This window comes from Panthera uncia, chromosome F1 (assembly GCF_023721935.1).
Source record: "Panthera uncia isolate 11264 chromosome F1, Puncia_PCG_1.0, whole genome shotgun sequence".
Taxonomy (NCBI): Eukaryota; Metazoa; Chordata; class Mammalia; order Carnivora; family Felidae; genus Panthera; species Panthera uncia.
Genome location: NC_064813.1, coordinates 47,358,697 through 47,375,883, shown reverse-complemented (window position 1 = coordinate 47,375,883; position 17,187 = coordinate 47,358,697). Strand labels below are relative to the sequence as shown.

General features: G+C 33.2%; 1 protein-coding gene across 2 annotated transcripts in view; it reads left to right on the top strand.

Moving 5' to 3' along the window:
• RGS18 (regulator of G protein signaling 18) overlaps positions 1-11,411 on the top strand; it is a 41,330-nt gene extending 29,919 nt beyond the window's left edge. For both annotated transcript variants that reach the window (XM_049634553.1, XM_049634552.1), the window contains 2 exons: positions 8,665-8,831; positions 10,293-11,411. In XM_049634553.1, the coding sequence (XP_049490510.1) occupies positions 8,665-8,831; positions 10,293-10,550 (425 nt within the window). In that variant the 3' untranslated portion in view covers positions 10,551-11,411. The remainder of the gene's footprint in view (positions 1-8,664; positions 8,832-10,292) is intronic.
• The last annotated feature ends 5,776 nt before the right edge of the window (positions 11,412-17,187 follow it).

The window sequence follows — 17,187 nt, the reverse complement described above, 5'->3', positions numbered from 1 at the left end:
GTCTAGGGGAGAAACCCTTTCCTGCTATTCAGGGTTTTAGCAGAATTCAGTTATTTGTAGTTTTGGACCAAAGTTTCCATTCTCTTGCTGGCTCTAAACTGATGGCCATTCCCACCTTCTAGAAGCCACCACATTTTTTGGCTCATGACCATCTTCTTTCATTTTCAAAGTCATTAACAGCCCTTCTTGTGTTGTATCTCTCTGACCCACTCTTCTGCCTTTTTCTGCTTTTAAGGATTTATGTGCTTAGATTGGACTTGATTATCCATCTGGGTAATCCAGGATACTCTCCCCATCTCATGGTCCTTAACCACACTCACTTTTTCCAGGTAAGGTAATGCATTCACAGGTTTTGGGGATTAGGGCATGGACATCTGTGGAGGGCTGTTGCTCTGCCTACCATAGGAAGTGTTACCTTCCTGAGACAGATACACTTCTACAATTTGTTTTGTTTTGTTGTTTGAAAATGAGATCTGGGGAAATTGAACTTATTTGAAACTCAGTTTCCTCATCTATGAAAATGAATATAAGACATATTCCAAGCAACTGTTGTAAAAGTTAAATGGTAAATGTGGTAGTGCATATAAGCAGCACTTAGCCCTCAGAACCTCTAAACATGTCACAAATGCCAGATCTCTTAACTGCCTTCATTCTACCAATAGATTCATTATTCTTGCTTCACTCAATATGGAACTTTTTTTTTAATTAAAAAAAATTTTAATATTTATTTATTTTTGAGAGAGGGAGACACACACAGTGTGTTTGCCCGTGGGGGAGGGGCTGTGAGAGAGAGACACAGAATCTGAAGCAGGCTCCAGGCTCTGAGCTGCCAGCACAGAGCCCAACGTGTGGCAAAAATCCACAGACCATGATATCGTGACCTGCTTATCCAACTGAGCCACCCAGGTGCCTCAGAACTTTTTATATTAGACACCATCACTGACCATAAGGAATAGTGCTAGACAGAAGTGAGTATAAGAAATTAATATAGGTGAAAATGAATCGAGGGGAAAAAAAAGCTATCACTTTATTTCACAGTATTTTTTCACCATAATGCTAGAATGCTTGCTTTTTTTAATATATTGCTAAATTTAAGTCTTTAATATTTTTTCAGAATCTTTGCATCTGTGATCATGAGGGATCTAGGTCTGTAATTTTCTTTTTGCTTTCTTTCTTAATATTTATTTTATTTATTTTGGAGGAGGCAGGTTTTGTTATGAGAGTTATCCTAGCTTCTTAAAATGAGGGGGAAAGTATTCATCCCTCCACTGTTTTAGAATACTTTCTCTCTTTTTTTAGGGAGAGAGAGAGAAAGAGAGACAGAGTACACACATGTGAGCACAGGTTGGAGCAGAGAGAAAGAGACAGAGAGAGACAGAATCTTAAGCAGGCTCCACTCTTAGCTCAGAGCCTGACTCAGGGCCCCATCCCATGACCTTGGGATCACTACCAGAGCCAAAATAGAGTCAGATGCTCAACCAACTGAGCCACCCAGGTACCACTAGAACACTTTTTCTTAAATGTTTGATAAAGTTCACCAAGTCTGGGCCCAAAATTTTTTAGGGAGAAGAGAGAATATTTTTATTATAAAATCTGTTTATTAATTGGATTAGGGCAATCAGATTTTTCACTTCCTTGGCGTCATTTTGGGTAGGTTTTCTTTTTTTTTTTTTTTAATGTTTATTTATTTTTGAGACAGAGAGAGACAGAGCATGAATGGGGGAGGGGCAGAGAGAGAGGGAGACACAGAATCGGAAGCAGGCTCCAGGCTCCGAGCCATCAGCCCAGAGCCTGATGCGGGGCTCGAACTCACGAACCGTGAGATCGTGACCTGAGCTGAAGTCGGACGCTCAACCGACTGAGCCACCCAGGCGCCCCTAGTTTTTCTTTTTTTAATGATTTTCTCATTTTATTTAAGTTACATTTATTGGTGTGAAGTTGTTCATAATATTTACTGTCTTTTTACTCTCTGCCAGATATGTGGTAATATCCCTGATTTGCTTCCTACTATGAAGCAGGCTTACTAAGGGTTCTATTTTATTAACGTTTTCAAGGAACCAACTTTTGGCTTTTGTTAATTTTCTCTGTGTTTTTTTTTTTCCTTCATATAGATTTCTGCTCTGTTTTTAATTATTTTTCCTTTCTACTTACTGTGGTTTTAAATTGTTCTTATTTTCAAGCTTCTTAAAGTAGAAACTTAAATCTTGATTTTCATACCCTTTTTTTATTAGTACAGCTTTACATGTAATGAATTTTCCTCTAAATATTGTTTAAACTCTACCCCACAAATTTTGATGTGCCATATTTTCATTATAATACAATTGTAAATATATCCTAATTTCTCATGTAATTCCATATTGACCTATGAATTTATGTGTGTATTTTGTTTTCAAATATATAGAGACTTTTATAGCTATGTTACTAGTTATAATTTTTTATTAAAACCCTTGTGGGCAAAGGACATACTCTGTAAGGTATCAGTTTTTGAAGTTTGTTTAGATTTATTTAATACCCTATCTAGCATGTGGTCTGTCTTGGATAATCTTTTCTTGTTCTCTTGAATTTTATAAGTGTTTTATAATTAGCAATTAGGTCAATTTGGTTGATAATGTTTTACGTTACTTTATCAATATTCTGTCTACATGTTCTATAAATTTATACATGAATACAATTAAAATCTACAATTATATTATAATTTTTTTACTTCTTTCAGTTCTTCCAGTTTGCTTCATTTATTAAAGCTCTTCATATGTTAAAGGTCTACAATTAAGATCATGTATATGAAGGATTGTTATTTACTAGTAACAGTTGACCACTTTACAATTACAAAATGGAAAGATGCTATTTTGAAGTCACTGTGTCAGGCCACATCAAATTGTGTTTTTGGGTTTTTGTTTTGTTTTGTTTTGTATTGTTTTGTTTTGTTTTCTCCTTCCCTCCCTCTCTACTGAGAGAGAGCCATATCAAATTGTTTTTATACAGATTTCTTATGCAAAACACCTTGTGAATCATTTTCATCTTTTTATACTACCTTCCTGGTATTTTATTTTTAGCATGTGTCTCTTATAGCCAATATATAGTCATTTTAATTTTTAATAAAATCTGACAATCTCTGACTCTTAATCAGAATGTTTAGTCCATTTAAATGTAATGTCATCATTGATATAAATGGAATCTATAGGTTACATCTTATTTCCTGGTTGTCCCATAATTTTGTGTGGTCATTATTCTTTTCCTCCTTTCCTTTTCCTTAGATTAAATAATTTCTATTCAACTCTGTTCTAGTTTACTCGCCCTTTCTTCTTTAATTTGTTGTCATGCCCATTCAATAACTTTTTACCCCAGATATTTTTAAGATTCAGATCTAGAATTTCCATTTGATTCTGTAGTTTCAGTTTCTATGCTGAGTTTTTTGCATTTATTTACTTATTATGCCTTAACTATCATGTTCTTCAACAAATTAATAATAGCTTTTTTACTGCCCTTGCATGCTACTTCCAATATTTTGGATACTTCATGGTCAGTTTCTTTTTTTTTTTAATTTCATTTATTTATTTTGAGAGAGAGAAAGAGAGAGAGAGGGTGGGAGAGGAGCACAGAGAGAAAGAGAGACAGAAGGGGCTCACTTCATATGTTTCTTTTCTCACACTGTTTCCAGTTCCTATTACCAGTTGTATTATGCTTGAAAACTCCTGCCTTGATACTGGGTCAAGTTTTATGGTTATGTATGGTCAGAGGGCAAATTTGGTTCCTGCTACTCTGTCATGGCCCTCTTATTTATAGTTTAATAGTAAATATGTCTTCTAATTAACATGGGGCTCTGTAGATTAAATCAAGAACTTTGTCGACTTTGTTTAGCCGGATTCTTCAGTATTGAGAACAGTGTCTGGGATATAATTAGCACTCAATAAATATGTTTTACTTTTTTTATTTATTTAAAAAAAAATTTTTTTTGACGTTTATTTATTTTTGAGACAGAGAGAGACAGAACATGAACGGGGGAGGGTCAGAGAGAGGGAGACACAGATTTTGAAACAGTCTCCAGGCTCTGAACTGTCAGCACAGAGCCCGACGCGGGGCTCTAACTCACAGACAGCGAGATCATGACCTGAGCCGAAGTCGGCTGCTTAACCGACTGAGCCATCCAGGCGCCCCAATAAATATGTTTTAAATAAATTAATGTGTTGCTCACTGGAGAATTTGGGATGAAAACAAACTTATTTAATAAGATAGTTGACCAAAGTTAGGAATACAAAATAGAATTAGGAATATGCTTGAATAGCCCACAGTGATATCCAAAAGGGAGCAATGTACCCCCAGAAAAATATTTCAGCTTGTCTGAAATTACATAGGATGGCATTTACCACAAACTCTAACCTTGAAGGTTGTGAATATTGATGTTGTCATCTTGTTAACACACCATGGACCCAATTCTCAGTAGAAGGCTCACATTGGCAAAACTCATGAGGCCAACCTCCAACTTACTAATAGAGATTCAGAAATAAAACTCATCAGTTGCCATTTCTCTCCCTTTCTGTTTGCTCAAACAAGTAAAATTATAATAAAAATTCTGCTTGACAAGCTTGAAATTAGAACATTAATTAAATATTTAATAACATTAGGCTAAGATAAGTTTTGACTTTTAAATGAATATATTATTAATTTAATACCCTATGTATCCATATTTATAATATGACAAGATTTTTTGTTTTGTTTCTTTGTTTATTGCCTTTTTATACATACTGGCTTTAACAATTTCTTTCCTAATTATTATAGAATTGATGTTTTATGAAGAACACAAAACATTTTCCAAAACTTTTTTTATTTTTAATGAAATTTTTTCTCATGTATTTAATTATTTGTAGATCATTTATTTCAGTAAGTAATTATTGAATGTTTTCTTCATGTTGGACATTTGGTGGCAAATTAGACAAGGGTCTTCATCTCATGAATCTTAAAAAGTAGCATGAGATATAAAAGCAAGCAAGCAACTGTAGCACAACGTTCTAAGTTCTTGGATCTTAAAATGTGAAAAAGAGAGTGGAAAGAGATGAAGGGCACCTGGAAAATTTTAAACAGTGAAGAAACATGATAAGGTCTATACTAGCAAGATAATACTGACCAGACTGTGGATAATGAACTAAGAGGTTGTGGGAAGAAATAAGGGAATCCTGGAGCCAGGGTCACTAATTAGAAGGTTGTTATAATAATCCATGGGTAAAATAATTCTAATAAGTAAAATACGTTTAAAAACACCAGCCTCTTTATGTTTTTCAATGGGCAAATAGTTAAACAAATGGTGGCATATTATTATCTTACTTGTGATACTTACTGTATTACACTTGACCCTTGAACAACATGGGTTTGAAATGCACAGGTGTACTTTTGGATTTTTTCAGTCAACACAGTGCAATACTATAAGTGCATTTTTTCTCTTCCTTATGATTTTCTTAATAATAGTTTCTTTTCTCTAGCGTACTTTATTGTAAGAATACAGTATGTGATACACATACATACAAAATGTGTGTTAATCAACAGGTTATATTAGCTGTAAGGCTTCTGGTCAACAGTAAACTATTTGCAGGATAGTTTTTGAGAAGTTAAAACTTACAAGTGGATTTTTGATTGCATGGCACCCCTAACCCTTGCATTGTTCAACAACAACTGTATAGTTTTGGAAGATGTTACCTTGGTGAAAACTGGATAAAGAGTACATGGGACCTCTGTTCTCCTATAACAACGTGTGAATTTATAATTTTCTCAAAATAAAGAAGTTTAATTTTTTTAAATGTATATAGGCCAAAAAATGTAGACTATCAGGGACACCTGGATGGCTCAGTCAGTTAAGCATCCAACTCTTGATTTCAGCTCAGTTCATGATCTCACAGTTTGTGGTTCAAGCCCCACATCAGGCTCTCTGCTGACAGTGCAGAGCACTCTTTCTCAAAATAAATAAATATATAATCTAAAAAAAATTTTTAAAGTAGAATATCATAAAAAGTTGAATGAGCACTAGTTTTAAAGTCAGTTTGTCTTAGAGAGGAATTCTAAGCCTGCCACATTCTAGCTATGAAAACTTAACCTGACTGAACCTTAAATAAATAATAGTCATCAAGACCATTTATCATCACCACCACCACTGAAACCCATACAGTATACATACTATGTGCCAGTCACTGATTTAAGCACTTTGCATGTTTTAACACTTTTAATTCTCTCCTCTCTTGTTTACTTCTCTCATGGTTTGCTGACTTACTTTAGTGATATACTTGCATTTTGTGTCATAATTTACATCCTTTTATTTTCTTAATCCCTTGACCTATTTTTTATAGATATACTTACTTTTACTGTTTTCGTGCTTTCTAGTTTTCTTACTTCTACTTATGGTTTTCCTGTCCTTTCATAGAGTTCCTTTTAGCATTTCTTTTAGGGATGGTTTAGTGGTCATGAATTCCTTTAAATTTTGTTTGTTTGGAAATCTCTTTATCTATTCTTCTATTCTGAATGCTAGCCTTCCTGCATGGAGTATTCTTGGTTGCAGGTTTTTGTTTTGTTTTTTTTTTTTCTTTTAGCACTTTGAATATATCATGTCACTGCATTCTGACCTCCAAAGTTTCTGCTGAAAAATCAACTGATAGACTTTTAGGGTTTCCCTTGTATGTAACTGTTTTCCTTTTTTTTTTTTTTTTTTTTTTTTTTTTTCTTCTTAAATTCTTTTTTTATCTCTACTTCTTCCTATTTTAATTTCTATGTGTCTTGGTGTGGACCTCCTTGGGTTGATTTTGTTGGGTCTCTCTGTGCTTCCTGGATCTGGGTTTCTGTTTTCTTCCCCAGACTGGCAATTTTTCAGCTATTATTCCTTTAAATACAATTTCTTCCCCCTTTTCTCTCTCTTTTTCTTCTGGGATCTGTATAATGAAAAAGTTATTATACTTGATGGTATTGCTGAGTTCCCCAAGTTTATTTTTCTATTTTGTCCTGCTCTTTTATTTGGGACATAGCCCCTGTCTCCTCATTTTGTCTAGCTCTATGTATATCTTTCTTTGTGTTAGGAAAGTCAGCTAGATCTGCTCTTGAAAGTAATGGCCTTATGAAGAAGTCTTGTGGTTCCCTATAGTGCGATGTCCCCTGTTCAGCAGAATCTGGAGCATTAGGGGTGTCTCCTATGTGTGTTATGTGTGTTATACTATTATGGCTGAGCCTGGGGTGCCTGACATGAGGGTCCATTTCTCTCCCCTTTCAGGGCCTTCAGCGTCCCTTCCTCCTACAATCGTATGGATCCATTTGACTCCTAACTATGTCTCTTTCCTTCCTACCTACTTCAATGTGTCCTCTTCCCTACATTCTCTACATTTAGCTGTGGAGTGTCTGTTCTGCCAGTCCTGAGGTCATTCTCTTGGTTATTTACACTGATGTGGTTGCTATTTATGGAGCAAAATGAGCTTAGGGTCCTCCTTCTCCATCTTCACCTGAAATCAATGCTTTTAATTCTCTAAACAGCCCTATCTGGTAGGTATCATCATTATCTTAATTTTAAATATTGAGAAAATGAGGCAATGAAAGAAAAGTATTTCACTCAGGACCACATAGTAACTGGCTGAATATGAACTTGAAACCGGGTTGTCTTCCAAAAGGCTTGATACCAATGACTAACATTGAAGGAGCTCAGGAAAAAAGTAAAAATGGAGACCCCCATACTAAATGTCTAAATGCTTAAGAGCTATAAATCAAGCTAACAAACTGTCAAAAATGTATATATTTCATCCTTCTATTTAGACAAATATACTGTGTAACCATTAAGTTTAAATTTAAAATTCTCAGACTTTTTACAGTTCTACTCTATCAATATGGACTGCCTTTCTTCTCTTTCCACTCATGGTTTGGTTCCACACTGTGAAAGTTCTTTTTGTACATTTTTTTGGACACCCCAGCCTGCAGATCCAAGTCCTGTCCTAATGATATACATACCATTGAGTCAGTGTGCCTTTAGTGGATGAATTTAGGGAAGAAGACCATGCAAACCCTGGTAACACAGAGCTTTTAGATAGGGAATTCCAGGGTCCTGTATACAAAAGCATAGTCTAGAATTGGGGGGATGAACTCCAGATAGAATGGTTTCTTGGCTCTGTAGAATAATGCCCACACCCCTGAGAGAGGCGCTGAGAGATCTGAAAGAAACCCAAGCAAGGTCCTGAATAAGGATTTGTCACTCTTACTCAGATCTAAGTGTGTTACCAGCCTCATTTCAACAGGAATGATACTTACCTTTTATAATTGTGAAGATTACAGCTTATTTACATGATGTCCCTCATTATATTCTTCAAGATGTGTGTTACTTCATTGCATTAGAGGGAAGAGGTAGTTATTCTGTTAACATTTGCAATTGTACTTTAATATCAAGTAGTACATTACTGGAGGGGAGTTGGGCAGGGGATGGGTTCCATAGGTGATGGATATTCAGGAGGGCACTTGTTGTGATGAGCACTAAGTCTTATATGTAAGTGATGAATAACTAAATTGCACACCAGAAACAATATGACACTGCATGTTAACTAACTCGAATTTAAATAAATATTTGGAGTAAAAAATAATATTATGTAATATAGTTTCTCAGCATTTAATTAATATTTTATAGTTAAAATATATCACTTCTTTTCTTGGTAGATGGACTAGAGACTTTTACCAGATTTCTTAAAACTGAATTCAGTGAGGAAAACATTGAATTTTGGATAGCCTGTGAAGATTTCAAAAAAAGCGAAGACCCTCAACAAATTATCCTTAAAGCAAAAGCAATATATGAGAAATTTATACAGAATGATGCTCCACAAGAGGTATAGTAAAGATGATCATAAAAATTTAAAACTGTTTGAAAAATTTTTTGAGAAAGTCTGCCTTGATCAAATTGATATCCTCATACATTCCACCAAAAGGTCAATATTTCACTGAAGTAAAAATGGGTATTAATGTAAATTCCTACATACAAACAAAATTCACTGTAAGACTTTGCCATGGAAATAAAATTATAATTGAAGTCATTCCTTGGGGTTATTTTTATTCTAAACTAACAGTCAATGCAATTATTTGCAGCATTTAGATTCATTCACTTATCCATATTAATAACCTAAATATAAGCAATGTCTCATCAAAACTAATGATTTCTATAAGTGAGGAAGGCAAGAGAAATTAAGAAGTTTGTATAATGTGCCATTTTAGTGTGAACTCATCTACCAATGCAAAGTTTTGATTGCCCCAAAATAATTATTCCTCCACTTTAAGATAGACTAAAGAAAATTTCATAATAAATAGTTGAGGGAAACCTAATTTGGCAATGGTTCAAGTAAAAAAAACAGTTGTGATTTTCTTTGACCACAAGCTCAGTGTGAGATAACTGTGTGATACAACTACTAAAACAATAGCTATAAAACTAGCCAATATTACCTGACTACCCTCAAAAGTAATTTAAATAGAGTTTCTATATTTCTGTGTGTTCAAAAAATAGTGTTTCTTCGCTAAAGGAGTAGAACTGGTAGTCTATCACTGGTAAGAGTTCTGTTTTACTATAAATTACTATTGTCCATGAGGTAGCATCGTCTATGTGGATATCATTTCACATGGAATGATGATTGTTTTTCTTGTTTCAGCATGTTTCAGTTGGTTCTGTGTTTCAGTGCATTATTCTGTTTTTCCCATGACCAACCTTATACATGGATTTTTAAAAACAGCTAGTTTTATGGTGCTACCTGTGAGGGAAAAGGAAGGACCCTTACCTGAAAACACCTCTACCAGAATTAGATATAGCAGTAGTAGTTTCATAAAACCATTGAAAGATTTTATATCTTTATAAGATCTCCATTTTCAGCACACATTTGCTTGTAAGAAAGCATCATAATAAAATGAAAAGAGCATGGTGATTTAAAAAAAAAAAAGCCCCACATTGAAATCCTAGAAATGCCTCAAACTCACTGCCCTCACTCAAAATAATTTGATTTCTGTGAAGCTTAGTTTCCACTTTGAAAATGAGTTACCCTGATGGTCTTTATATTTACTATGTTTCGTTATCTTAAATTAGCAGAAGTGAGAAGGACCAGGAGCATAGGAAGAGAAGACCCTGATGAAATGCCAACCCAGAGTAAATCATTGGATCCCTAGACCCATAACAAAGAAAATCACCCAAGCATTCAAGTACATTATGCCCACTCCAACACTGGATCAGTCCTGCACTTTGTTTTTCAAAGGTGTTTACTTAAGTAGATTGACCATATTCATGCTTTTTTGTTATTATTATCATCCAGGTTAACCTTGATTTTCACACCAAAGAAGTTATTACTAAGAGCATCACCCACCCCACCCTACACAGCTTTGATGCTGCACAAAGCAGAGTGTATCAGCTTATGGAACAAGACAGTTACACACGTTTTCTGAAATCTGACATCTATTTAGACTTGATAGAAGGAAGACCTCAGAGACCAACAAATCTTAGAAGACGATCACGCTCATTCACCTGTGCTGAGTTCCAGGATGTAAAGTCAGATGTTGCCATTTGGTTATAAAGAAAATTAATTTTGTTCATTTTGATGGCAAATTTGTAATCTGCTTTTAAGATATAGAATATTTACTTTTTACAAGTGGGTACATCTTTTAAAATAAAATACACCATGTCAATGGATTTTTAAAATGTAAATCAAAATTTACATTCTAACAACACATACTATATCTGCCAATTTATCCTGTAAAACCTTCCATTTGACTTCATTCCATTCATAATCACAAAAACATTACTTAATTAAAAAGAAGTAAATAAGTAATAATATTTTATGAGACTGTAAAGTTGAATTAAAGTTAAGCTTTTGCAAAATTGTCAATGGTTAGACCCAATATCTACTTTGGATTATTTTTCTAGATTAAACAATTTATTGCTCAGATATCCATATATTCAGAACACAGTTTCCATACTGATGAAGACTCTTTCTTTCTCTTTCAGTCATAGAGAGTGTAGAAGTGATCTGGTTCTACAATAGGAGAAGACAATCATTTGCTCTTGTGTTACTAACACTGGCTCATGAATAAGCATTGTATCACCTCTAGTTATAAACCAGAAACGGGAACTTTGGGGAAGACACATTCACATCTATAGAACTTCCAAGTTCAACATAACCCATATTGATAACTGAGAATAGGATCCACATGTGGGCTCATTCCTAAATGAACATGGGCTTACCCAATAAGTGGAGCACATTTCTGGTGGTCACAGAAACATGACCAGGTCATACATAGCTTCAGGTTGAGACTAGGAGCATCTTCTTACCTGCTAACATAAGTAACCTGCTATTAAAATAGTGGCAGTCAGTGGTTTGAATGACGCCCAGAGGAAGTTTACCCCAGCTGTAGTTAGGTTTCATGCTTAGACTTTTAGGATTGGGATGAAAGTTAGAAATGAGAGGAGGTAAAAAAGCAAGGAGTCAAAGGCCCTGGAGACTCATGCATCTGCTACATTGGCTCATAGAAAGAAAGTGTTCCCCATTGATCATGTTCTTATTTCCAGTCTCATTGAATCATTTAATTCTATCTTATTCAAAATAAGATTATGCTAATAAATATATGTCTCTACTTTAGGGAAATATTTAATTTTCAATGTGTGCTGCATGTAAATGCCTATATAATTAAAGATGTCATACATTTGGCTTTGGCAAATGTTATATTAGTTGAAATGTAAAATATAAAAATCATGGATTACCTATAGTAATAAATATTTTTAATTTCTTCTTTTGTACAGTTAATGTTTATTTTACCATTAAGTGTTCTTGCTAATTATTGAATATTCTTTCTGTCATCAAATTACACATAGACATATTTTCTTATTTTAGAATGATAATGGAATAGAAAGAATTAAAATGTTTTGTCATTGATCTTAATGCTAATTCAATTCTTTATACAGTTATAGATATGAAAACAAGGTATCATGCTTTTCAAAAATCAACCAAGAAAGTGATTTTTAATTTTTCTTTTGGTGATTTGTATTTTATTTTTTGTCTGATTGCCTCATGCACAGTTAAGACTTGATACAAGGTACCTTTTTTATGTTTATTTATTTATTTTGAGAAAGAGACAGCACATGTGGGGGGGGGGGGGGGGGCAGGGGAGGGACAAAGAGAGAGGGAAAGAAAGAGAATCCTAAGCAGGCTTTGCACTGTCAGCACAGAGCCAGACACAGGAGTCAATCCCATGAACCATGAGACCATGACCTGAACTGAAATCAAGAGTCAGGTGCTTAATCGACTGAGCCACCCAGGCATCCATGCAAGCTTTCTGGTATCATCAGAAAAATCATGGGCTGATTTTTAACAGCATTGTTCTAGGACTACAAATACATATTATGTAGGGGTTTTTTTTATTTGTAATACTTCACAGATGTGTCCAATATCTTGTTTAAAATATTCAATGGGACCCTTCAAAAACATACCAAGGATAATGTGGCCACAAACAGAAAACAAAATAAACATTTGGAGAAGTGAAAGAAGCCGAGTAAAACTGTGCAGACAGTACTGAGCAATGGCTGAAGGAATTGCAGAAATATATAATAAAAGTCTGAGATCTTGAGAACCTCAGTGCCTGGGCTCCCTAAACAGATGTATAAGCCTCAGAAATTCATTTAACTTCTAAACATATCTATCTTAACCATGTTTTGTTTAATAAAAGGGCTCAGCATTTCTAATTCTAATCCTCTTTATGGTCCCTACATTTACTGATTCTAAGTACATCACCTGATATTCTCCAAAGCACCTCTTGATTAATGCCCAAGGAAGGAAAAGAGGCAAATATGTATAGTTAATGAAGGAAAACTTCAGACTAAAAGTTAATATGGGATATTGGTCTAATAGTAAGGAATAATTTTATAGAAAACTTAGAAATACATGAAAGGAAAGAAACCACAGGAAATGTAGCTTACATTTTTTTGACTGATCATATGTATAAAACAGAATGTCTTTAAATGGCTTGAATAAGATAATTTGGAGTATCTTGAAGTCCATAGACAAAAGTCAATACCTATGCTGCCATATTTTGTACATAATAGAAATTCAATACGTGAATATGGAATCAAATGGAAGCAAAAGGATGCATTATGAGGAAAATTCACATTTCAGCAAAGAATAAAGGCATACTTTAATTGAATGTGGCATATTTTATTTGAATCCTGGGTCTGCCACTTATCAAGTGTAGTATGTTGGGAAAGTTACCTAAATATACTTAAATATTTTGAACTTCAATTTCTCATTTGTGATATTGAAATAAACATTCACAGTGATCTTAGTGCATGAACATTAAAATATCGGAATTATTCTCAATATTTACGTATCACATTTTAATTATGATATAAATCTTCCTAATGTTTATGTTAAAAACAAATATATGTCCCTTGAGAATAAGCAGATTTTTCTTGAATAAAATACGGGGGCGGGAGAACAGTTCTTGCTCTCACCTAATCTTTTATAAATTTGCCCTCCATTGAAAAGTAAGTAATGACATTTTAGTCATATAAAAATATTGGAAAATTATAAGTTAAAATATTCTTCTAAAGAAAAGCTGAAAAAAACTTAACTTATTAATTATGTGCAATGAAGTCCTTCTCTAGGAGAAAAAAAAGGACAAAGCATATTAAAGATACATACTTCCAAAAGTGCTCACAGACTTAACAATAACATTAGCTAAAATTTAAACACATTAATTTTATTTTCACTGTGTTACATTGACTGGTCTTGTATTTAATTTCCTTGCTTTTTAATTATTATCTATCTATAAAAGAGAAAACAAATACAAAGATCCTTGCCAATTTAACCATGGGTTTATTCATAAACACTAACTGGAATCTTTTCAATAATGAAAATTAAAGATAATATAACATAACCAAACCCAGCTTCTGTTGCATGTTGAATGAATGAACAAATATTTATTGAACACTTTGTGTTTGACTGGTACAGTTAACTGCTGGACATTCAGAAGTGAATCAAGCAGAGTGAAAGGGAGAGAGAAAGAAACTTTCTTCATGGTATGTTCTCTGATAAAATTTGCATAATACAATATTCAGCTAAAAGCCATGCTTTACACAAGATGTTCCTTCATATTTATACCAGATAGTAAATCCATCCATGACTGATGATGCAGATATCATTTATCTTTTGAAGCTAAGAGTTGGATAGCTAATTTCTTCACTTGTTTAAGAGAAACACAGTAGTCCCACTAACTTGTACAAATTTCGTGCACCTTTTATAAAATGAAAGCGGAACTAAAAGCATACACATATCTAAGAATACATTTTATTTAAGACTGAGGGGTAATGTTAATTTCATGTGTTTTTACTTTATAAACAACCAATTGTACAAAAGTCCTTTGTAGAGTAAAAAAAAAATCTAAACAACATTTTAAAAAATCATATCATTTGAGGAACAATAGAGAAAAATGAACAGCATAAGTAGAAAAATATTGCATATGAAAAATAATGAGCCAATATTAACTGTGCTTTTAAAAGATATGACCATTTTACAGAAAATACACATATTTTTTGAGGAACCTTACCTTCAAATTGAATTTTGTAGAGTGGAAATGAAACTTTTAGAAGTAGTAACCAAAGGAAATATTTAAAATATCATGAATTTAGTAAAAACAACAGTATTAACTTTCAGATAGTCTGTTTACAGTCCATTTCTGATATCACTAGCAATACACAGAAAATAAATAATAATCAAAATATGGGGCGCCTGGGTGGCGCAGTCGGTTAAGCGTCCGACTTCAGCCAGGTCACGATCTCGCGGTCCGTGAGTTCGAGCCCCGCGTCAGGCTCTGGGCTGATGGCTCAGAGCCTGGAGCCTGTTTCCGATTCTGTGTCTCCCTCTCTCTCTGCCCCTCCCCTGTTCATGCTCTGTCTCTCTCTGTCCCAAAAATAAATAAAAAACGCTGAAAAAAAAAATTAAAAAAAATAAATAATAATCAAAATAAATATTCTTTTTGCTAGAGCAAGGAAGGAGATAGAAAATATTTGGAAAGATGGCCATCAACATGTAAAACCCAATAATTATCTTCTGAACATTGAACTATTGTTACCTGTAGAGAAATTAGAATATTTAAATATGAATTCAAATGATGTCAAATCAGTATTAACAATATCTGTAATACATTTATTTAATAACCTATAGTTTGGAATACTCTATACCTAATTTATCCTTATTTTATCATACAGAACCCCTGAAGTTCAATAAATATTGGCTATACTTCACCTTTGTTCCAGTCACTGTACTGGATGGTAGGAATGCAAAAGTGAAAAACATAGTGTAGAGTATATTGTTGAGGATATTACACCTGACGATACTCGTATGTAGGCAAACACATAAACTAGTCATTTCAATCCAACATGCAAAACAGTCACAGATATCTTGCTATCCCTATCTCTAAAAAATTGCCAGACATTTTCATGTGATGTAACAAAACACCGGAGTCATACCTTTGTGTCTTCACAATACGTCTGAGTATATTTTGTAGTACGAGGTGAGATATTGAATTGTTATCTTGCCATTGAAACTTGCTTTAAAATGCTTGTCTCTATAAACCTGAGATCTCATGGAAGAGATAAATGGACTTCATTCACATTATGATTTGATTCATTAAAGGCTACCGTTAAGTAGGAGATTTCAGAAAAGTATTTAGGTTTTATTGACAAAAAAATTACTTAACATAGAGGCTTTGGAAGTAGATCTTTAACAGAAAGTGACAAGCAGAGTATTGAGACTCTGGTAAATGAATATCAACCAAAAAATCAGATGAATGATATCTGAAATTATGAAATATTCATTGAAAAATCATTATTGAAACCATAACATTTTACTTATTTATATTATTTATAAGCATATTTATTGTGAAATAAAATTAACATTCTCTAAAAGGAATCACATGCTTATGAAGGAAACAATAACCTTGCAATTTGGTCCACTAACATTATTTGCTAGCCATTTATAGTGTATTTTCTTGTTTGTTTTTTCTCCAGATGGCTATTTTGCCAAGAATTTGTAAGTAAAAGATGATTTCAGGATGGTATACACATATATATAAATATACCAGTAGTGTGATTTTTTAAAAAAAATAATAATAATTACCATTATTTTTCAGTCTACTGGGTAAACTGTATTCTCTCTGCCACACAGTATCACAGTTTCTTCATTGAAGAAAGTCTTATAGGCAAATGTTTGGGGTGATATAAGACAATATTTATACTTTGCAAAAAATTTTGACTTGAAAATTAGAATCTCTATTTAAACAGATAAAAATAGAGAGAAATCAATAAAATAGTAATTTTTGTGCTTTAAAAATCATATAAAAAGAAGCATTTTTTAAATCCCTGAATATTGCAAATAGTATTGTGTTTAGCAACTGTATCTGCCTAACAAAGGAAATGATATCATTTAATCTTCATTTTTTCACTTTTCATATAGAATCTATGAATCTTTTAGAAATTTAGGAATAACTTAGATTGGGGCCTCCATTTTCTTGAATGGCTGAGTCAGAAAGATTACATAAGATTACATAATTATCATAGAACATATCATATTCTCAGCTAATAAATATCTTTCTCAGCTAATTTTCCAGCAAATATTTGAAACATGTCCAAGTAATCTTGAAGTCATCGGCAAAGGTTAAATGGGGGGAAAATATCTTAATTTTAAGAACATGCATATTGGCAACAAAAGCAATGTATACATTCTGGAAAACAAGAATGCATTATAGAAAACTGAAAATTATCATAATCTGAATCACAATCTCTGATATCACATCATGGTTTTAAAAAGTACTATAAACATATCTAAGAGAAACAGTTTTTAATTCTACATATGATTTAAAGACAAATATAATGCATGAAGAAAATAAATTGAAGAAAAAAGACCTAATCTTTCAATTCAGAACAAGCATTTTAGTGCACGTGTATATTTCCTTCTAATTGTTCTAAAATCTATTTACTATTGTCATCATTCTAATGATGGATTATAAACATGACTATTAATTAAGAGAATTCTGTTTGTTGATAACAAAAAATTAAATTTTCAAAATAGTATTGAAGTTTGGAAAGAATAAATTCTCTTTATTTTAAAAATATAATTTATAATATCAATTTGAACTAGAGCAATAAAGCCATGAACAAAATAT